Source organism: Bidens hawaiensis, unplaced genomic scaffold (genome assembly GCF_021521415.1).
Source record: "Bidens hawaiensis isolate Kalapana, Puna unplaced genomic scaffold, B.hawaiensis_p1.1 tig00030188_1, whole genome shotgun sequence".
Taxonomy (NCBI): domain Eukaryota; kingdom Viridiplantae; phylum Streptophyta; class Magnoliopsida; order Asterales; family Asteraceae; genus Bidens; species Bidens hawaiensis.
Window position 1 is genome coordinate 263,571 of NW_027495017.1, and position 23,921 is coordinate 287,491.

Consider the following 23,921-nt stretch of genomic DNA (forward strand, 5'->3'; position numbering starts at 1 on the left):
GACATCTGTTTGGCACTTTTCGGGGCGATTGCTTCCGCAATGTCCCTTGCAAATTTGGACGTTCCCGCATTTGCCACAGTTGGTCTGAATGTTTTGGAGAAGTCACGTGGGTTTCCACCCGCGTTTTTTGGTTTGAAAGTTTCTCCAAAATGCCTTCTCGGTTGGGAGTCCGTTTCCTTACGCTTCCCTTTCGCCATATGGCGAGGGTTTGCGTCGGTGTCGGATTCCTCCCGATCATCGTCCGAGGACTCGCACTCACTGCTCATGTTGAGCTGTTGAGTGCTTCCAAATTCGTCAGCCTGTTGGACAGAACGCAAGCGTTCGTCCAACTCAGCTTGGAATTCCTTCTGACGTGCCTCCGCCCACGCTTTAACTTCATCGAGTGTTTGGCGGGGGAGCCTCGTTCGTTCTCTCTCTAACCGGGTATCGGTGAATCCCAGTGAGCGATTATTTACTGCACTTGCCCCAGCTTGGGTAACTGGGGTAGTGTTCGTAAAATTTACTGCACTTGCCCCGGCTTGGTTAACCGGGGTAGTGTTCGTAAAAACTGTGTAGTCGCCGGTATTCCCCCCAGTAGCTGGGGTTGTGGTTACCGGAGTTTCTTTAACCATCTTTCCAGAAGTTTGAAAAAACTGAAAAGAAATGAAGTTCTAGCTTTTATGCACGGATGGCGCCAATGAAGAAACACTAACGGACCCCGGGCAGATTACGGATAATCTGGGGGTTAGATAGATGTTTCCCACGAGGGGTTGGATCCGGCAAAGATGGTTCTTCTGATAACCTGCAAAACAGACACCGTGAGCTCGTCACTGAGAAGGGGGGGGGGGGGGTTCCTCCTTGTGACCACCCTCCGGCGTGAGAATCAGACTAGATTGCTCTTGAATATAAGTATATATTAAGAGATTGCTAGAGCAGATATCAGGTATAATATGTAAGATACAAGATAGTATATGATAAGATGAGATGATCATACCATTTGGGGTATTTATAGCCGAAGGTAGGTTTCCAAGAAGGTATAGCCGGCTGAATAGTATTCCTGTTCTACCAACTGTGGCCTACGCACGTGCCATGCTGGTAGTTGGTGGGTAGGCAGCGGCTGACAGTGACCAGGCCTGCTGTGTACTATTCCTTTTCCACCAACTGCCGGCTATGCACGTGGTATGACAGGAGTTGGTGAGTAGGCAGCGGCTAATAGTGACATACAGTACAAGAGCATGCTGCTCGCCATACTGTTGTCAATGAGCTGTCGTATCTTTGGTCAGATCTTTTGCCCATACCTCGTCAGGTACAGTACAAAAGATCTTCCCGTATCGTACGGACTGGCTTATTTGGGCGGGAGTATTCCCCCTCCCGCCTTTGTGCGGGATTGTTCCCGGCTTTGCTCATTCCTTCAGGTGACAACTGAATTATTGAGAGCTAAGTGCCTTGTGCGTGTAGCCTTGCTGCGCGGGTGGCCTTCCCTGATGGCTTGTATCCGCAGCTGCGGGAACAGGCGGAGTACTTCACCATTGGGAGGCATTTCCTGCGGGAACAGCTTGCGTACTGCGCGTAAGGACGTCACGTCTCTGAGCATGGTGGGTCCTGCGGATCCAGTTGGTTTCTGCGCAGACGTCTCTCTTCACGGTGAGTCCTGCGGGTCCAACTGGGCTCTGCTGGGACCTACCTCTTCACTTTCCAAGCCAGTAAGTTCCAGAATATACGACTTTAAATTATATGGAACTGTAGCTCGGCAACAACCGAGGCCAAAACAAAGATCAGTTTTGTTGCTAGAACCATCATTAGTGCAAGTAGATGAACATCCTGAGATTACTTCCTGCTGAGGATCCAAAATAGAAACATAACCACACCCCTCAACGGTGAGTACGTTATGTGATCCAGAAAATACAAAGGGACTCTCACCGAGGTCGATGCTTGGAATGTAACTGCTATTCAGGATTGAGGTCCTGCAACGAGAGATTACTAAGGCATGAATAGTGATCGTTTGTTCTTCCAACCTTACATCCAACACCTCCATGTTGTTGAATGCAGAGAGGTAAGGTGTGGAGGAGTTGCAATCAATGGTGTACCATTTGTTGACAGAACAATTTGCTCCGATTCCAAAAGGGTATGGAATATTCACGTCCCCGCATGTATCATTGCATCCTTTCTTGGCGTAATCATAAGCTTGTGCTGATGGTTTTGCTATCAAAATCAAAATGAGTATATAAAAAACTTGAAATTGCTTCATCTTTTTGGTACTTCGAGGATTGATCATGGCAGAAACCTTAAGAAAATTAAACATTTATGGATGAACGAAAGTGCCGAGCAATTTCCTTTATTAAACGGAGAAACTTATACCACTGTTGACTTTTACCATTGTTATTTAAGAATAATGGAAGCACGGCACTTGGTATCCCAATTATGACTAAATGCCATATCTTATGGGGCCGAATGGTCCCAATCAACGAAAAGTCTTGGGTTGAACAAGCCCATGGAAAATGAGCCACAATCCAATCTTAATTTTAAACTTGCTTCGTATACCATTCTTTTCGAGTAGTACAGACACATCTTAATCTATGGCATGGAGCTGAGAAGCCAAAACAGAATCCTGTGCAGTTAGTTTACCTGGTCATAGTTTCCGGTGTTCGTATCGAGAGGGAATTTTTAACGATAAATTAACTGATATACCATAAAAGTGATGCGTACACCCTAATATGCACATACAAATACAATGATGAACCTTAATAACATTCCCAGTCAATTGCCCTAGACAAACTATCCTCACACCTTAATGTTAAAAACACAATAGATCAATCTCCACCATTTCCTATGTTTGGCCATCCTTGATCTGCTTGTGACTTCACAAACTCGGCTAGAAGTCTTATTTCGTCTTCCTGTAAACGAGGTCCAAACGTGCATTGACCCCTCGGTGTACACATCTCTCCAAACCCCTGCATCCATTCCACTACATCACTATAAAACAGATCTTATTTAGTTAAAACATCTTATTACAATACGAAACTTACAGGCATTCTCCCCTTCCCATAATATGTTATTCGGTATATTTCATCTGTCGTGTCAACTCCATTCCTATCATAGCACAATCATTTTACAAATTTTAAATTTAAATTACGAAAAAAAATTATGTTGATTATTTTTTATACCTTTGAAGATCTTTAAGAAACAAAGTTGCACCCTGGAAGAACACATTGAAATTAAATTATAAAAATTGTTACTGTCACATATAATAATAATTATTGTATTGTTTAAAGAAACTCACTGGCTGTAATATGTTTCCACCAGCATCATGGCATCCGATGCAAGCACGGCTAAACAACGAAGCTCCGCGTTGTATATCTATGGCTTGACCATATGAAACTATAAAACATAGAAATAATTAGGGCTGTAAACAAACCGAAGCGCACGAGACCTTGTTCGCGTTCGTTTGTTAAGCTTGTTTGGACAAAGGGACAGTTCATGAACACTCTACCGAACGAAAATTTATGTCCGTGTTCGTTCATTAAGGAATTGAGATTATTCATGTCCGTTCGTTAATATTGTAAGAAGACGCAAACGAACACTATCACACGTAACCGGATGATAATGGACAAACAAACATAAACAACCCAAACCGGCTATCGAACATAAGCAACACTAACAGACAAACGAAAATAGAAGATTACATATAAATTCGAGAATAATAATCATAAATCCACAAAAATTCAACTACATATCCAGAATTACACCCTAAATATCCTAAAAAGAAAAAGACATAACAATTTACATAATAAAACAAACAAATAAAAATACTAATAGTAAATGTTAAAACATGAACCTAACCGGATACGTAAACGGACGGATGTAAACAAGCACATTACCAAACATTCACGAACACTATTGAATGAGCGCGGCTTCTGTTTGTGTTCTTCATATAAGCTTACCGAACTAAATTTTTAGTTCATGTTCGTTCATTTATTAATCGAGCGAACATAAACGCCAAACTGTGTACAGCCATAGAAATAATAATACTTGAAATTTAGTGTTGACCAACATTTGGGGATCTTATAATTACTAAATTTTAAATAGCAATTTTGAGAGCAATGAGATAAGGTTTGAGTTAACCTGGGGGAGTGATGATAGGAGATAAGGCTACAAAAGCAGCCAATAAAGGTGGGGCTAATCTTTGTACAAACTTCAATTTGTGTTGTGGGTTCATCAATTGGACTTCATCTTCTTGTTTTCCATGTTTCTGGGTTAAAGCAGGGGGGTTTAAGTTGCTGTTGCTGTTGCAGTTGAGATTAATGGTGGATAGCAGCAGCATTGTTTGTGAAACAGAGATTATTTAGGTCACAACACAAGTTTCTTGATGAAGATTAAACCGTTAATATTACCTTTGTAGAATTTGTTAAAAGAAAAAAAGATAATTCGAATATGTGCGTTTTAATCACTACCGGAAAAGATGAGCCGGTCCAACTTGGATCTCGGCACTGACCGGTCCGGTTAAGAGTCTAGTAGAATTTATTATTATTATTATTATTATTATTATTATTATTATTATTATTATTATTATTTTTATTATTGGGTTTACCAAGTCGACACCAAACTAGAAATATATGATTAAAATTTGTATCACTTGAATTTGATGGACACACATATTTTTCCCAAACAACTTAATAGTACACTTTCACAAAGTATTATAGATTTTCATACGAAGTTGTTTCAGACTTCAAGTACTAATCAAATACGTGTTAACCATTTTTTTATGTTAGTGACGTATCACTAATATGTACTTCGGTAACGATGTAAAACATTAATCCGTGTAGCATAAAAACTTGCTTTGAAACTATTGAAAGTTTTTCTCTATATCGATTATTTGTAGGAAGAGTTCCATTTGCATATGAAACATTCGTTTGAACATCTCAACATTGAATATTGAAATATCGGTGAACTAATCTTGCATGAGACTGTCAAGTGTGGGTTCATGTTCCCTTTTAATATCAACTCTTGACCTAGCGATAGAGATTAAAAAAAATCATAAAGCCAACGGGAATACATGTTGTTTGGCATGCTAAGGTAGGAAGGCAGGCGGTTGGGAACCCAAAACATTTTAGAATATTGGTAAATGGTATCAAGTTATGAGACAGAGTATGAGATTATTTTAAATTTTTTTTACAGGTATGTGATAAATAAAAGTGTAGGTGTGATTCATAGTCTGATAATCCGAAATCATATTCAATTGCATGTGCCATTTCCCACTTCCATTTTGTGTGCTTAAAAACTAAGGTCACACATATATATCAACTGCCCGACCGAGTGTAAATCAAGAAATAAAAATCTTGAGATGTTTATAGAAATAAGCAAATCTAATTTATATCCATGACACAATTCAAGGCTAGTGACACAAATTGTAAGCTCTTTATACAAAGAGTTTATTTGTTTAGATCAAGATGATAATAACCAGACAAAAAAAATCGAAGAATGTGAGTGAGAATTTTCAGAACTTTTTTGCATAATCTTGTTTATTATTATTATTATTATTATTATTATTATTTCTTATAGATTCAATGACATCAGTAGTGATCAACATACCAAATTACCTAATAACTTTTATTTTATGGTAATAAGTAACTTATTACACTAAGTTATAAAGCTTATAAAATGCTGCTTTAAAATAATAAATAAAAATAATGAAATATATTTTCTAAAAATAACGTAATTCGACACCTTTTTATATTTGTTTGTATTTTTTTGTATTAAATAAAATTGAAAAAAATAATAACTGATTTATTCTATAACACCGTCTTGAATATCTCTAAAAATTAAAATCTTTTACGGTAAGTGGCGCCGGCGACTATGAGCTGCCGATACATGGCTGCCGCCTTCAGCTCCTCTCTCCTCCGGTAGTAAAGCTCCTCTTTCTCAATCTCACCCACATCTTCTTCTTCTTATCAATTATTATGTTTCTTATTATATTATTATTATTACTATATCCCCAATCATAATTATAGTTATAATTATACTACACAGGAGCTCAATAACAATATCACCTTTCAAGCCATCAAATGCCATTTACCCATTTCAGTTTCCAGTTCGCCAATGTGCACGCAGGTATTCAATCACTTATTATTCCTTCACTCCGCCTTTGCTAGTAGTAATTTCAGAATAATATAAAAATTGCATCTTTTGGGGGTAATTTAATATGGGTTTAGGTTACTGAAATTAACCTGCAATTTAGATTATATGATGGACGTTAGTTCTTGAAACTAGCAGAAATATATTGAATTTTTGATGGTTGTTTTGTTTATATGAACCCTCCTTCCATTACTTAATAGATAAGATGTTGCTCACTATACTCAAGTTATGAATTTCTCAGTTAAGCGGTTTCATAATCATGTTGTGTATCATACTTAGAGCAATATGTAAATGTTTGTGTGGTTCTTGTTAAAAATTGTAAATGTATTGAACTATGTAGTTAATTCGGAAAATATCAAACATTGCTCAAGGAATTTAGATGAATTGGAATTTATATCCCTTAGACATGGCGTGTTCACTTAGAAAATAGAAGGAACTGGAATTCAAGAATCCTTCCTCTTTCAAAAGAAAAGTTCAAAAAAGCGTTTCAATGTTTAATTTGGTTTGGGTCGAAACAGGTTTCGGGTTAATCAGTTTTCAGATCGGAACGGTTTCGGCTTAGCACAGGTTCGGGTGGGACTTCAGGTTTGGAACGAATTTCAGAACGGCATTGGTTTGGGTCGGAACAAGTTTCGGATTGGAACGAGTTTGGGTCCGGATGGGTTTCCGGTCGGATCGGAGCGGGCTTCGATTCAGCACGGTTTCGAATTCCTTAAATTAGTTTACCACCCAAATACATAATGATTTTCGAACAATCCATTCCATTTCCAGTTCAAAATCCAATTCAAATTCCATTTCCTTAAAAAAATTTCGCGAACCAAACAAACCTTTGTTTTTGAATCTAGCAGTATAGTTGTGATGGTTATCTATGTAATCTCTTTATGTTCATGTGATTCTGGTAGTTCTTTGCTTAAAATTTATACTTTATTGAACAATTGTCTACACACACATATATGTGGTTTATATTTTTATAATATTATTACCTTAAAGTCTGATTTGTTTTTTCAGGATCAAATACAAATCATTCTTAACATGAAAACAGTGAGAACCAATTTACTGTTATTATTAGGTTTGTTTTTATAAGTGTTTGCTGCTAGTTTTTGTTCGCATTTGCCGACTTGCGATTATGAGACGTTATAAGTATTTATTGATTTACATTTTGTTGTTATTATTAGGTTTTTTTCTTATGCTGTTATAAGTATTTGCTGTTAATTTTTTGCTGTTAATTTGATTCTTTTGTTGTTATTATTTGGGTTTTTTCTTTGTTATTGTAAAGCATTGCTTATGTAGATTGGTTTTATAGTTATTATTGTTTCTACGTTCTCATTTTTGGTAGATTGGTATTGTTTCTTACGTTCTTATATTTGGTAATCATTAGGTATTGTTTCTTACGTGTTCATGATAATATCATTTTGTACATGAACCTTCCCCTCTATTTTAGTTCCTTTTTTCACTCTTGTTCTTCTTATATATAAACTTTAGGGCGATGTCTCGAGTGAGTGCAACTCATGATGAAGAAGCTTCTGCTAAAGCAGCTGCAACTGAAGCCAACAGTGGAGCTCCAACCATGTATTGTTCTTATCGTGTTTACTACATGTTTCTTTTTCCCAAGTTAAGGGTGTTCAATATTCACTTTTAAGATTTAAACCCATTAAACTGAAAAGTGAACCAAACGAAATCGTTTAAAAACGAACATATTCAGTTTTTAGTTCGGTTTTAAACCAAAACCGAGTTGGGCTATTTATGTTTTTTCATGTAGCCCAACCCAGTCCAATAACAAATAATGGTTTTATTTGTTTTTATATTGGTTTTGAACTACCTGAATTCGGTTCGATTTTGGGCGAAAAAACCTTCAAACTGAACTGATGAACACCCTTATCTCAAATTTATTATGACCTTCATCTTCTGGTCGCAATTTATAGGGTTTTTTTTTTGTTTTTTTTTCGCATTTCCTCTCATAGTTTCATCTTATGAAGGTGAAAGATTTTATATAACTTTGTAGATTTGACAAAATTATTTCAAAGGAGATCCCTTCCAGCATTGTGTATGAAGACGAAAAAGTTCTCGCCTTCCGTGATATTAATCCTCAAGCACCTGTTCATGTTTTAGTTATCCCGAAGCTTAGAGATGGGTTAACAGAGCTTGGCAAGGTTATTTCTTTTACTTAACTTTCAGCCGCATCTACCCTGCTAAGTTATGTACTTTTTCTTTATTTAATAATATATAGCTACATTTTGTCTCTAGAACGGTTCCCATCTTGATGGCAATGGACCTAGTGGCAGCATAATCATATAATTTATCTTTTTTGTTATCTTGAAATATTTGTTTTTCTCTTGCAATATATAAGGCTGAACCAAGACACGAAGATATATTGGGTCATCTTCTTCATGCATCAAAGATTGTTGCAGAAAAAGAAGGCATTGTTGATGGATTCCGTGTGGTCATTAACAGTGGCGCCTCTGCATGTAAAGTTTAAGCTTCTACACTTCTGAATTCCGTTTAAGCTGTTTATGATCACATGTATTAAATTCAATTGTTAATTTGCATCTATAGGTCAATCAGTTTACCATCTGCATTTGCATGTTCTTGGTGGAAGACAGTTGAAATGGCCACCAGGTTGATTGAGGTATAAACCAACATCTCCCTGCTTCAGTTTTCATTTCCATAGCCCGTTTTGAAGTGTATTAACGTATAATGTTTTCTTAATATAAATAAAATCATGGTACACCATCGTGGGTAATCCGTTGCTTGCCAAGACCCCCACAAAAGTATAACATTTGTAATTACCGGCTTCCAGTTTTCTTTAATCTTAGACTCAATATTAATTTCAATCTCAACATGAATTTCCATACCAACGGTCTCATATTTCAACATTTTATGAATTTTGTATAAGTATTTTTTGCAACATCATTTTATGCTCCAAGTCCGTGAAACACCATACCCGTATTCTAAATTCACAATTATGATTTCTTGTTTGTTAAGGAAAACAAAGTAAAGCAAGTGATAGTGTAAGGGTACACCTCAGTCCTAAGATCTTTGGTTGTGTATATTATGTCCACGATCATTCATCATCATCGAGAACATAATAAACTTAAACCACATGTATTGAGTCTGTAATTCTTGGGTACTCATGACACAAAAAGGTTGTTGCTGTTGTCGCCCATTTCTTCCATCAGCTTCACTAGTGTTGAAATCACTTTTGGGTAGTTGATGATACAGTCCCGGACCTGATAAGGCACCCAACCACTTGGCCCACTGCCAACATAAAAGATCCGGGGCCCAACAAAAAGGATTAGAGCGCTGCTCAAGTAGTTAGCTAGTTAGTGGGTCCCCCATGTGTGCATTTTTAAATTTTCAACCCACATCCTAATAAAGTGCATATAGCTACATTTTGGGCCTCTGTAAGTACATTCAATGTTGTAAAATTCGGTCTAGGACCATCCGGTACTCAAGCCCACCTCCAATCAACTGGCATCGACCTTGCTAAATTGCTTGAAGAAAAGAGCTATCATCTGCAGTTTCCCCCATCCTCTCACTAACAGTTTTGCCTACCAAAGCCTCCCCCCCCCTCTCTCGCATCTGATCCCGTCTTCGACCACCATCTCTCCAGCTCTATTGCCTTTTCCGAAAACTGCTAACCCAACTCTTCCCATAGCCCGTTTATCACATGACCAGTTGTAGCAGCGTCACGCAATGAGTCTATGCTTTCGCCACCCGGAAAAATATGATGCTCCAGATCACCGGTGCAGCCCACCTCAGTTTCTGCTCATTGCTGACAATTCCATCTACTTAACCCGATCTCAATGCTTGACTAAGCTATGGCTGTACCCTGTTTTCTCGCCCTTTTTCCGGCATGTTGTTTGGCATGGCTCCATTGACATCGATGTGCCACGTTGGGCTTATTCACGGTTGGTCAGTTAGCATTCTCGTAGATTTGTGTGGTACCCATAACCTCATTCAACCTCACGCTGCCTCCTTATTACACCTGGTCGTCCAACAGTCCCCTCTGATTCTGGTACTCGTGGGCAATGGCAACCCAATTCACTGCTGCGGGTTTTGTCCTAACGAAACTGCCTCCTTGAATCAAACTTCTTTCCAGGTTCCGTTGTTCCTTTTGGCTTTCAAACTTTACGAGCTTATTTTAGGGTTTGACTGACTTTGTTCCATGGGATCAGTCACAACAGACTTTTCTGCTCCTTACCTGTCGTTTCGATACAACCAATCTGTCACTTTGAAGGGTAACCAGCAGTCAGGCACTCACAATTCCTCCATTCTTACTATTTTGGACCCTGAGGACAAGGTCATACTCCAGGGGTGGGAGTGGGCGTTGATACAGTCGCGGACCCGAAAAAGCCAAGCCCAACCACTTGATAAGCCCACTGCCAACAGGCCCAACATAAAAGATCCAGAGCCCACTAAAAAGGATTGGTGCTGCACAAGTATAGGCGTATAGCTAGTTAGTTGGGAGATAGTCTTTTCCCCATGTCTGCATGTGCTGCATAAAGTGCATATAGTTAGATTGCATTAGTCTTGCATTGTTTTCTATTTAAAGCCATGTACTTTCATTCGAGAACAGCGTAGAAAATTGCTCCAAACTTTTGTCTTCCTAGTTCTTACTCTTGGAGACTGACCTACTCTAAGGGTTTGTGGGTTACCAATCAGTTAATTTATATGTCCTTGTACAAAACCCAAAGAATCCAGGTCCAACTATATAATACATAGATATCGATTCACAGATATCACCGGGAAGTGCCATCGAAAAATGAGAACTCACTTCAGTGTCATATCATTGAAACTAATCCCACAAAAACTTAGCTTGGCCATACAGCCACAGCCGCGCCCCATGTCATCGCCTCACCCATGCCCCTGCCGCCGCTTGGGTGTGGGTGGTTGTAATTAAAGATTGTTGAATTATGTATCAAATCTTACATAAATAATGATGTATAACAACCACAACTCATTGGAGTAACTTCGGGTATTATGTTTTATTGTTCAAAGAAATAAAAAGTTGCATTCCACATTCAAGCAAAGATATTTTGGTTTTGGGTAGAAGGGACGCCCTCGGGTAGTTCTGTGAACACCATTGCAAGTGGTTTGGGTTCGACAACCGGGTTGGGTTTTGAGTTCACGAAGCCGAAGCAGAAGTCTATCATGTAAATGTTTTTTTGTGAAAGATGGTTTGGGGTATAACAAAAATGGCACCCCCTTACTTTGGGTAGTATATGGTTATTTGGATAAAGAGAAGCCGTAGAATTGGTTTGCGTTGGTTTCATGGAACACAATAGTTCAGCGGTTTAGTCACACGCCTATTGAGGACTGGGTTGCTAAAAGATGATGGTTCAAAGGGTCATGACCTTTCGGTAGGTGGTTACAAAAGAACCATCATGACTTTCATAAAGGTGACTGTTCGAAAGTTTAGGGCATGCCGTATGTATTTACCACTAATTTGTATATCTTAGCCCTCACTAGCTAATTCAATCTTTACGTAACATTAAAGTTGTATTCATAAACTTAAATCCTAAATGTTGCTTTTGCACTGCCCTCATATAAATCTCTTATTGTAATGTGATTAATATGTTTTGTTGGTTGCTAATCTATGTTAATAATTTGATTGTTCGTTCAATTAAGAACTGATCAACTAGGTACTTCAATTATTTCTAATTTCTTTTTAAATGTTTTTTATAGAACAACAATAAGCTAGTCAAATAAGTACAGACGTATTAGATTACTACCAGCCATATTAAAATTCCAAGTTGTCTCTTAAACAACTATGAATTTCAAGTCGGTTTTTGTTGCTAGAAACTTTCTTGTTTCGAGCTCTTCGTATACCAACACATAGTATCTAAAGATTGGTAAAATCTGTTTATATGATAAATAAGTATTTTAACACGGGTTCAACTTTTAGACCCTCAAAATAAAATACCGTAACATGCAAAGATTTTATCGCATATTGAAAGAGTAGAAATCAAGAAAAAAAGGTAAACTCTCTAAAAAGTTATTAAGATTTTGATAACTATGTCAAAAGAGAATATTAGGCATACCAAGTTGATCAAAGTGGGCATGCTAATGATTTTCTTCTCCATATTTCTTTTCTAATCTATTTGACTATTTTCAACAAAATTGCATTTTTAAATAAAAACACGTAAACTCTTCGATCTCCTGTTTATTTAATCATTTCTCATTAGGCTCCCCTAACCATACATATCCCCACCATTATAAACATATAAAGGCCGCCTTGCCTTTTTTCTTTGGTATAGTCATTATTCATACAAACATGAAGTTATTTCATGTTTACCATTTACTCATCTTCCTTGCATTATCATTAACATCACATGCAGTTGCAAAGTATGCTATGACAGGTTGCAATGATACATGCGGGAACGTGAGGATTCCATACCCTTTTGGAATCGGTGCGAATTGTTCTGTCAACCAATGGTACACCGTTGATTGCAACTCCTCAACACCATATCTACCTGCACTCAACCACCTGGAAGTCTTGGGTGTAAACTTGGAAGATCAAATAGTCACTGTTAATACACCAAAGATCTCCGATTGTCCGAATCCAACTCGGATTAATAACAGCCAAACCATGAGCATCGATCTTGGTAACACCCCATTCTTGTTTTCCAAATCACACAATAAATTTGTTTTTGAGGGGTGTGGTAACGCGGTTTTGATGGATAATGGGAGTGTACTCACCGGGTGTTCCACCACTTGTCCCGATAACACTCGTATCGACACAAACAATTGCATTGGCATCAATTGTTGCCAAGCCAGTATTCCTCACTATCTAAATTCGTACAATATTAACATGGAAAGACGGGTTGAAGGTGGACCATGTGGATCCGCCTTCTTGGTGGATGAAGATTCATACACTAATCGAAGCTTCTCTAACCGATCTATTGGAGGGGAAGACACTTTTGTTCCAGTATCACTTCTTTGGACACTAGAAGAACGTGATATTGCTCGAATAACTTGTTGTAATAGCCTGGAAATAAAAGTATATTTTTTTAGTCGCAGTGTGGATCGAGGTAATAATATTTCAATGGATATTCAGAAATGCTCTGCTGACATCTATGTAAATGGAACTTCTTATCTAGAAGATGGATGTGAATGTATGTAATTCTGTAATGACTGTGATTTCTAGTGTACATGATATGTTTGTTGATTTTTTAACATAAGGACTTGGTCTTTTTTATGTGTCTACACTCTACAGTTACAGAAGAGTGTACAAGGTGTAGGAACAATGGAGGGTTTTGTGATGATGGCGCGATTTATGATGTTGATGGCTTAGTTACCAAAAGGAACTTCACTTGTGGCTCTAGGAATCCTTATCCTGACGATGTTGTAGAAAATAAATCTAGCAAATCATCCTTGGGTCTTATTCTAGGTACTATAATATTCTTTTCGTTCTTTGCTTTCCTTCAAAATATGATGAAAATAAGAAAATTGAATTTTTGGCCATCAGGGGCAATTTCTGAGTTCAGATCTTTTAAGCATGAATCATTGACTTCTCTTGAATTTTAGGCTACTTGAAAACTTACCATTTTGTACTGTCTTCGTTTAGGTGTTAGCATAAGCATGGGTGTAGTTTTCTTCATGGTAAGCAGCTATGCATTGTACAAATTCATCAAGAAAACAAAAGACCGGAGACAAAGACAAAGATTTTTCAAGAGAAATGGTGGTTTACTTCTAAAGCAACAAGACGAGGCTGACCCATCTTTAGTTGATAAAACCATACTTTTTACATCGCATGAGTTGGAGAAAGCCACCGACTACTTTAACGAGAATCGAGTTCTCGGTAGAGGAGGTCAAGGTACAGTCTACAAAGGTATGTTAGTTGATGGAAGGATTGTGGCAGTCAAGAAGTCGAAGATAGTTGATGAAAGTCAATTACAACAATTCATCAATGAGGTGGTCGTTCTTTCCCAAGTCAATCATAGGAATGTCACAAAACTATTAGGATGTTGTTTAGAGACAGAAGTCCCCTCCTAGTTTCCGAATTCATTCCAAATGGTACATTGTCTGATTGTCTTCACAACGAGGCTGACGAGTTCCCAATTTCTTTAATTATGAGATTACAAATCGCTACAGAGGTCGCTGGAGGACTTGCTTACTTGCATTCAGCAACTTCTATTCCAATATACCATAGAGACATCAAAACAAGTAATATACTTTTGGATGATAAATACCGAGCCAAAGTTTCTGATTTTGGAACTTCAAGGTTTGTATCAGTAGATCAAACTCACTTGACTACCTTAGTCAAAGGTACGTTTGGCTATCTAGATCCCGAGTACTTTCAGTCTAGCCACTTCACTGAAAAGAGCGATGTATATAGTTTTGGAGTAGTTTTGGTTGAACTCTTGACAGGAGAAAAGCCAATTTCCATGACTAGATTTGGTGAACATAGAAGTTTGGCTACACACTTTATGCTGGCTATGGAAGAAGATCGTGTGATGTCTATTTTTGATGCAAAGGTGATAAAGGAAGGTACTACTGATGATCTCCTGGATTTAGCTAACCTCGCTATGAGATGTTTAAGCTTAAATGGAAAATATAGGCCAAAAATGAAAGAAGTAGCCGCAGAGTTAGAAACCATCAGAATGTCGCATGTTCCCTCAACTATTCAACCTAAATTTGAACATGTGATGTACCGAGAAGAATTTTCGATGCTAAACTTCAGTGAGACGACTTCAACGTTCACGTCAACATACAAGAGCTGTGATGATAGTCTTGGCCAGTGATGTAGAAAACGTATATCTTAATCGGATTACCTTACTTCTTCTGCTACGCCACTTGATAAATTGATCAGGGTGTTTTTAGAAGGGCAATTTGGGCACTTATGTTTTAGTTTTGCTGATTTTCTGTACTCATCTTCTGCTGTAATGTTGTTGGGAGTTGGTCTCCAACAATTCTTGGCTTATCTTGCTTTCTTTAAATGATTAGGACCTACAAATAGTGAACTTTTTGCATATAATAATAATAATGGAACTTAAACAAGCTGTACTTAAACGAGCTTGAGCCTAAAAATATGCTCGCTTAATAAACGAGACCGAGCCTAGACGAGCCAGTTCTTTATATATGTTTTTTTAATAAATGTAAATAGTTTTAATAATTATTATATATAAAATTATAAGTTGAACTTAAACAAGCTTGAGCCTAAAATCAACGAACCAATTTTTTAAATAATTTATTTTAATATATATATAATAATTATATATAAAGTTATTAGAAAAAAACTAAATAGTGTATATCATTTCATGGCTGTAAAACTCGGCCTAGATGGTCCTCGACCCTTCACTGCACCGCTCTTCTCCTACTAGTTCTAGGGATGATGTAATTGGGATTAATCGGTCCTAGCGGCTGACTCGATATAGAAGTCACACAATCCAAAAATGGGATCAAGATAATAAATTTGGGATTATTGTCATTCTATCTCGGAATAGAAGTCTCACAGTCTAAAACTGGGATCGAAATCAAGCAAGAAGCCTATGCCAAGAAGATATTGAAAGAAACAAATATGGAGATTTGTAATCCTACCAAGTGTCCACTTGAACCGAGCACAAAGCTTTCGAAAGACGGGATGGGGAAACCCGTTGATGCTAACGTCTACCGAAGAATAATCGGGTGGTTGAGGTATTTGTTACACATGAGATTGAATTTGAGTTTTTCTGTTGGAATAGCGAGTTGGTATATGCAAGTGCCAAAGAAATCTCACATGGACGCGATTAAGCATATTATTAAGTATGTTAAAAGATTCGTGTCTTATAGTTTAAAATATTCGAGGGGTGGAAGTCGTCACCTTTACGGGTATTCCGATAGTAGTCACGGAGTTGATGACGATGATGACAAAAGTACCACCGATTATGTTTTCTACTTTGATGATGCCCCAATTACTTGGTGTACTAAAAAATAAACAACAATAGCTTTATCTTCATGCGAGGCGGAGCTTATGGTAGTAACCGCGACTGCGGGTCAAGCCATTTGGCTCCAAGAATTAGTTAGTGAAGTAACGGGATGGCTGATGGAAACCGTAGTATTATATGTCGATAATACATCTTTTATAGCACTTATGAAGAACCCATTGTGGCATGGTTAAAGTAAACATATGAAAACAAAGTATCACTTCATACGAGATTGTATAAAGAACAAAATATTAGAGTGGAACATATTCCCGAAAGTGAACAACGAGCCGACACCTTGACGAAGGCTCTAGCTCGTATAAAGTTTGGGGAGATTCAAAAGCTACTTGGAGTGGATGATCTCTCGAAGGCCAAACCGAAATTAGAGGGGTGATTGTTAGCCTATAACTTGGGTTGGGCCGGTCCATCGAGCCTATGGTGGATCGTTACTTTGTGGACTAAGTCGAGGACATTACTAGGGCTACAAGTATTTAATTAATAGTTTAAATGTTGTTTTTACTGATTAGTATTTGAATTAAAACTGGCAGATAATTAAGATGATCATGTGCGTGAACACATGTATTGTTTCTGTCATATTCAAACCTAATCACCTTTAGACATTTTTCTATTGCCAGTTATTCCTTTTCTCTTTTGAAGTTGAGAGCGATTCAATTTCATTTCTATTTTCGATTCAACTATTGAAGTTCGATTTAGGTACATGTTTCACCGATTCAAAACAAGTTTATTGTGTTTCATTGATTTAAAACTGTTGTTAATTCATTACGACTTAGGGTTTTACATGCAAACTTTGCTCAGTGGTCTAACTATATAAGATTAAACTAGCTTTAGAGCCCGTATAATACACGGGATGTTTTAAATAATTAAGTTACAAATAAAGCGATAAATAATGTATATAGAAAAATGCTTTTTTTTTCGAGCGGCATATAGAAAAATGCATTACATCTATGCTTTTATCATTATACATAAATTGATTTTATTTGTAACACAAAATGCACTTTTCTAAAACAAATAATGGACTTTCCTAAAACAAATAATAAGAACGTAATAAAAAAATGCACGTGCAAAACATATCCACGAACATTCCATCAATTGAAAATTTATTCTCAGTATCATATATGTATAATTGAAATAAATTTAGTTACGAATCAATTTCGGATAATGCTTCTCATATAATAATAGTTTTGAGCTACACTATAGATTTTTTTTTCCGATAAGTTTGATAGGCTTCTTGACTTTGCCAATTGAAAAAAAAAACAGGTTAACCCGTTCAATTTTGTGAATGTTTTGCTTCACTTGAGCATAATTTTGTACGACATGCTTCATATACAACATTCTGATTATTATTTAAGAAAAAATTAATGCTGACACAAATGTTGCTAATTTGATACACGTTAGAAGCTTTGATAGGCCTGATGGTGGCATGTCGGAAGTGTTTGTCATTTTTTCTTAAATTTTAATAGTCATTGGAAAAATACTCAATATGCAAAATCTCGAATCTTTTGACTATTTCCAAAAATGTTCTTAAAAATAAATTCGAAAACCATTCACTTTTAAAATTCCAACTTTCATTTATTTTACATTTTCAAGTCAAAACTTTTAACCCGTAACCTGACGATATCTCAATTTGCATTCTCAAATTTTTAAAAATATCCATATTATCCATTTCTTACATGTAACAATTTGAGCCAAATGTAGTTAACTTGTACGTACCAAACGATATATTTACCAACTTTTAACCCGTAACAATCAAATTTAAGTTCAACAAAATATCCGAAGCAATCATTGATAAAAAAACCTAATAAACTAATTATGATAAACTGTATTATATTTGAAAATGATTACTATCCTTACAATTTAACACATATATGTATAGTTTACTAAATTAACCGAAAATATAAATAAATAGATTTAAATTATATATTTATAATTTATAATTTATATGACAATGTATAAAAACCAATAGATAAATAGATTTATTTTTAAAAAATGGATACACACTTTTAAGCATATATTTATAACTTAATAATTAAATAAATAACTTCGTAAATAGAAAGCATATTAGAGTTCTTTTTATTTACTATTGTAACAATATACATAGTATAATATGTTAATAAATAACATTTAAAATTATCTTTTCAATATTTAACAAACACGGTTTTTTGTTGATTTTTGGATTTCACCAAGTATGTTGTGAAATATATTCTAACAATGTGTAGCAGTATAATATGTGAATATTTATTTTTATAAAAGTGTATAGATATAATATAAATAGAGTTTAAAAAGTGAATAATTAATCATTTTATAGATATAATATAAATGAAGTGTAAAAGGAAAGTGAATAATTATTGATATATGACATATATAGTTTTGGAGGGAAAAAGTTGTGAGGATTAACCATAACTGACATGTGTCTACAATTATTTTACTTTATTAGAATAGGTCGATATTGATTTTTGAATTACTTTGTTGTTTGAAGTTTTGAACATCTATCCTTTTGATTTATTTTGATTATGGTTGGAAATGGTTAGATGGGAATATGGATTTGACATTCATATAAGGTATGTTTGGTACGAAACTTTTAGGAGCTTCAAGCTTTTTAAAAAAAGCTCATACTTAATTAAAAGCCTTGTTTGGTTCAAGGAGCTTGAAACTTGTAGGTCAGGAGAAAAAACTTAAAGCTTAAAGTTTCTACTAGTAACGTTTAGAAATGACTACAAGCTTTTAGTATTTTAATTTACTTAAATAACCTCCCAAAATAAATACATTTACTATTATTGTTTTTAGTTATGCTCATTTGAGTAATTTTATACATTTTATTAAAAGCTCCAGCTACTCTACCAAACATATAAATATATCTAAAAAGCTACAGCTACCAGCTACCAACTACAGCTTCCAGCCACCAGCTTACAGCTACAGCTACCAGCTAGTTTTGTCAAACATATCCATAATCTCTCAAAGTTTAATTAGTTTTTTTTTATAATTTACTATGCCTGAGTACTCCTGGCTTATTCCGAACACTCACAACTCTTCAGTTGATCACCTTGAGAGCGCATAGCGCCTTCTGCAACCTCTATCTTATATATAGTATTATATTTGAAAAATATGTATACATAATTTAATTATAAATAGCCTTGAAAATTTACTCACGAGCTGAACTCGAGCTTTAGTGATAAATTAAATATAAAATTCAAGGAATTTTAATTTTTTTTAACATAAGAGGAACACATTTGGATTATAAATAAATTATACAATTTTTACTCCACAAACCAATTTCAAAAATCTCATGGTCATCAACTATAGCCTGGGCTAATTTTAAAAACAAGTTGTAAGTCAAAACAAATTACACAAATAGCAAAAGTAAGGTTTTCAAACTCATCGAGAAGATAAAAATCGCTTTGACTCCCGGAATTCTTTTTTCGTATCTAACTCGGACGGTGGTGAGCCGGTGTCTTCGATTGAATGCGCCTCATATTGCGAATTGATTGAACATTGTTTACTCGTTTGGAAATCATCATCACCTGCTATTCTGTTAAGTAAACCCATTTTGACCTGCTTCTTTCTATATTTAACTTTTGATGCGTCCATTCTAAGTTTCTAACCCCTCTAAGTATACATGGTAGCTAAAACAGCCCATGAATTTTTTTTCCTTAAGTTAATATCAACCCAAATCAAATCCTTGGGTCATATTTGCTTGTGTACCCTGTGGATATAAGCTCCATATGTAGTCTTATCAATTCCTTTTATTGTGGTAGACCTACAAAAGTTTAAACTACAATAAAGGCAAAGATGTGAATCACCTGAAGTAAGTAAACATTGACATAAACGTATCAGTATGCACCTGCTTTGATCACTACACATTAAAACAACAAACTGGTGGTTGTCTTTAAATACACGGAAGAAGACAATAGTTCGTTTTGATAAATCTTGAGATGCCATAACCAATAAGCCAAATGGCTCTGCTCGATCGCCGATGCTTGTTTTGTTTGTACTACATAGATGTTGAGGATCGTCCTACATTAGATCCAAAATCTTGGCCTCTTCTATTTTGGTCAGGTTAAAGGAGAGTTGTACGTCAACAGAGTCATAGAAATTTAATCAATAGCTAAGAAGTTTGGTAAATTTGATTGAAAATTGGTAAAAAGTCGTAACTTGTGATGCCCGTGACTTCAAGTAATGATTTTCGAGTTGTTTTTGTTAAGAGTAAGTGACAAGGTTCTCGTGCAATTTTTCAGTTTCCACTACAGGCCATAGTACTAGTAGCCTCGTGGTGTTACTAAGATAAACTTCATGAGGGATGGACTTCAAAATCTCATTACAATAATAATCCTTGGGTCAGATTTGTTTGTGTACCCTGTGGATATAAGCTTCGTATGTAGTCTTATCAATCCCTTGTATTGCGGTAGACCTACAAAAGTTTAAACTATAATAAAGGTAAAGATGTGAATCACCTAACGTAAGTAAACATTGACATAAGCGTATAAGTATGCACATGCTTTGATACTACACAATAAAACAACAAACCGGTGGTTGTCTTTGAATATACGGAAGAAGACAATAGTTCGTTTTGTTAAATCTTGAGATGCCATAACCAATAAGCCAAATGGGTTTGCTCAATCTCCGATGCTTGTTTTGTTTGTACTACATAGATGTTGAGGATCGTCCTACATTAGATCCAAAATCTTGGCCTCTTCTATTTTGGGCAGGTTAAAGGAGAGTTGTACATCAACAGAGTCATAGAAATTTAATCAATAGCTAAGAAGTTTGATAAATTTGATTGAGAATTGGTAAAAAGTCGTAACTTGTGATGCCCGTGACTTTAAATAATGATTTTCCTTATGAGTTTTTTGTTAACAGTAAGTGACACAGGCCATATTACTAGTAGCCTATAGGTGTTACTAAGATAAACTTCATTAGGGATAGACTTCAAAATCTCATTACAATAATAATGGGATAATATCATCTAATCATATCTCCTTATTTTTAATTTAATGGGATTTTGTAGTCCATCCCTTGTGAAGTATATCTTAGTAACACTAGGAGGCAGCAAGTATAGTGGCTTGTAACATAAACTAGAAAATGGCGCGAAAACCATGTCACTTACTTTAACAAAAAGCTAAGAAAAATCATTATTTGAAGTCACGAGCATCATAGCTTCACATATTACATTTTTTTTACAAATTTTCAGTGATATTTATCGAATTTCTTTGTTATTGCTTAAATTATATGCCTAGGTTGACATACAACTCTCCTTTAACCTGCCTTAAATAGAAGAGGCAGAGGTTTTGGATCTGAAGTGGGACGATCATCTATGCAATGCAAAAAAACACTAGTTGGTTATTGAGCAGTGTTAATACCCTAGATGAATTCTTAGGTAATGGAATACTGGGGAATAATTTATCAATGCAACTTTTGAATATGAATATGATTATATGAAAGTATGAGTGTATTATTGACTGCGAATCTGCTTATTGCAAATATTGTGGTTTCTCTTATAAGGTAATAGTGAGAGGAGAATTATACAGAGTACAATACTAAAGTCCTTAGGTGCAAGCTATTTACCCATGGTCCAAAGCCTTTTCAGCTGAACGCTCCTTTATCCTTCTTTTTATCCAGCGGGCCTTCTTCTGAGCCTGGGAAATCATATTTCTTGGGCCGTTCACTTGGATCAGGCTACAGTACCTTTCTGCAGTAATGACAAGACCCTTCACTGATGTTATCTCTATTCCACTCTATCTCGACTGGGCTTGGGCTTTTCTCTCATTTGGGCTGTTCTTATGGCCCATCTCCTATGTAAGCTCTACATGCCCCAGTCAATTATCGTTATTATTTATGGTGACGATAATAGACTTGATCGTGTAGCCTTCCCCTTTTCTACCAGCCCAATCTTTTATACCTTTTCTCCATTCCAGACCCAAATGTACGATATCTTGCTTTGGGCTTGGGCCCGATTCCTAGCCCATTGGGAGTTATTTTGGGGGCAGTAGATATTATTCACAGTTTCCAAGGTAAGTATAATTACCTACTGCACATCACCTTCACTTCACATCTCCTTTTTCACCCACCCCTTTTCTCTCACTTTTCCGGTGATCTTTGGTCTTCCACCGCCTTCCTTCTTCGTCGTTAACAACTAGGCTAGTGTTATACTCTTTCGAACTTCTTGAAATATGAGTCGTGACGGTTTTTCCACAATCACCTCCACCATTTCTCAAGCTAACATGTTATCTTTTTGTTTCTAAATATCAATTTCCCCTCTCCTTGTCTCCCACTCTTCCTGGTCCGAGCGACACCGCTGCCGGCCGGGATGGACTCATAGCCTTATACACGAGAAATTTTGATTGTGAGAATGTTCGCTACCCCTTAAAGGAATTTTAAATCGCTTTGCTAAAACACCACATGCTGTGGTTTTCCCAAGTCCACTCCCTAGGTTTTCTAAGAGTGACACATTTTGAGGTAGCTTCTAGGGATATGGGTGGTGTTTCGATGGTTCCTCTATTCCGGCGGACCTACCGTTTGAAAATAGATGGTGACTGGTTCACGTTCTAACATCGATTGGGGAAGATCACTTTCCATGTTACTCTAAGATGCCAACGGGTTTTTATCCCCGTGATTGGAAGGACAATTTTTTCTTCGTTTCGTCTTCTTTCGCTCCCGGACTTCCTCGCCGTCGCTCCATATCTTTTAAAGTGCACGACCCGGTTCCTATTCTAACCACTAGCCAACACCAATTATACCAACTCTTAATTGAGAATCCCACCGAGGTCGCAACCTACCCTGAGCCCTGGTTATATCCGGCCTGGTTGAATAAAATGTGGTGAGATCTGTCGACCCGTCCAACCATATTTGTGGACAATCAAGGTTGGTGGTTCTTTTACCCCTATTTTGTCTGATTCTAGATGTCTGAGATATTAATCATTCGTTTTTGTTGTTTGCAGAGATGAGTTTGAAAGAGCTCCTTCAGAAAGGCGCCTTAAAGTCTGCCGAGTTTGTGAAACTTCCCGTTCAAAAGAGTGATGCATCAGAACCAGCCACTCCTTTGCCTTTCGTGTCTCAGGGTTCAAGTGCTCCGAGTTTCCCTGGTAGTGCTGATGTTGAAGGGCCTTCCAAACGCAAGGATATCACATCTGAGATCTTCAATGCTTATTTGAAAAATAGGTTGCGCAATGCCAAGCGGCCTTGCCTTGGCCTGAAAACACTTTCGGATTCTCCAGCCATTACTTCTAGTGAGGTGGTGGACGTCGATGCCGAGTTCAGCTCTCCGACAGTGAACGAGACTGGAGTTGTTTCCAAATGTGTGGCTCCTCAAGATGTTGACACCGATTCCCATGGGAAACAGCCGGAAGCCCATCAAGACCTTCCCTAGGTATCATCGGCTCCTCCTGAAGGTGGGCAGCCTTCCTCTGGTGTTTTTGTTCCTAGATGGGGTATAATGGCGAATGCTTCTGTTCGTTCCCCCAAACTAGTTCACGGGTTCTTAACTGAGGTAGTTTCTCTGGTTGACTATGCTCATGTTCGAGCTTTGACGACTGATGGTTTGGTTGGTGAATTTGGGACATACTTGTATCGGACCATGGTTTTAGGGGTCGCCACTCGTCAAGCGGTGATAGAGATGAACCGTTCTTTCCATGAGGGTCAAGAGGAAATAGTTGAGTTGAAAATTTCTTTGGAACGGAGTAGCAAAAAGATCTTGGAGATGAGGAGACAGGTTGTTATAGTTGAAGAGAAAATTTTGGAGCTTCCCGACTTGGAGGCAGGTTTGAAAACCTCCAAGGACCAGATTTCCCGTTTGACTGTTGAGCTGGCTATTGCTAACGATCGGTTGAAAGAGTTGGATGCTCTTTGTTCATCACTTAAAGCTTCTCAGGAGAAGTTGGCTAAGGTAAGTTCTTT

General features: G+C 36.9%; 2 protein-coding genes and 1 pseudogene across 3 annotated transcripts; 2 read left to right on the top strand and 1 right to left on the bottom strand.

Moving 5' to 3' along the window:
- Nucleotides 1-1,676: 1,676 nt before the first annotated feature.
- LOC143579988 (cytochrome c6, chloroplastic) lies at nucleotides 1,677-4,359 on the bottom strand. The gene is made up of 5 exons (XM_077063147.1): nucleotides 4,102-4,359; nucleotides 3,260-3,357; nucleotides 3,144-3,175; nucleotides 3,006-3,069; nucleotides 1,677-2,930 (listed from the first exon to the last, which is right to left on the bottom strand). Exons 1-5 carry the CDS (start codon nucleotides 4,298-4,300, stop codon nucleotides 2,790-2,792), a joined length of 534 nt encoding a protein of 177 aa, XP_076919262.1. The 5' UTR covers nucleotides 4,301-4,359; the 3' UTR covers nucleotides 1,677-2,789.
- A 1,441-nt stretch (nucleotides 4,360-5,800) lies between these two features.
- On the top strand, nucleotides 5,801-8,950 carry LOC143579992 (14 kDa zinc-binding protein-like). Its single transcript, XM_077063150.1, has 6 exons — nucleotides 5,801-5,879; nucleotides 6,007-6,087; nucleotides 7,594-7,680; nucleotides 8,114-8,261; nucleotides 8,459-8,576; nucleotides 8,665-8,950. The coding sequence occupies exons 1-6, from the start codon at nucleotides 5,833-5,835 to the stop codon at nucleotides 8,730-8,732; spliced, it is 549 nt and encodes a 182-aa protein (XP_076919265.1). The 5' UTR covers nucleotides 5,801-5,832; the 3' UTR covers nucleotides 8,733-8,950.
- Nucleotides 8,951-12,091: 3,141 nt separating this feature from the next.
- On the top strand, nucleotides 12,092-15,051 carry LOC143579990 (wall-associated receptor kinase-like 22; annotated as a pseudogene). Its single transcript, XR_013143566.1, has 3 exons — nucleotides 12,092-13,226; nucleotides 13,328-13,501; nucleotides 13,679-15,051. The product of XR_013143566.1 is annotated as a wall-associated receptor kinase-like 22 (transcript).
- Nucleotides 15,052-23,921: the final 8,870 nt, after the last annotated feature.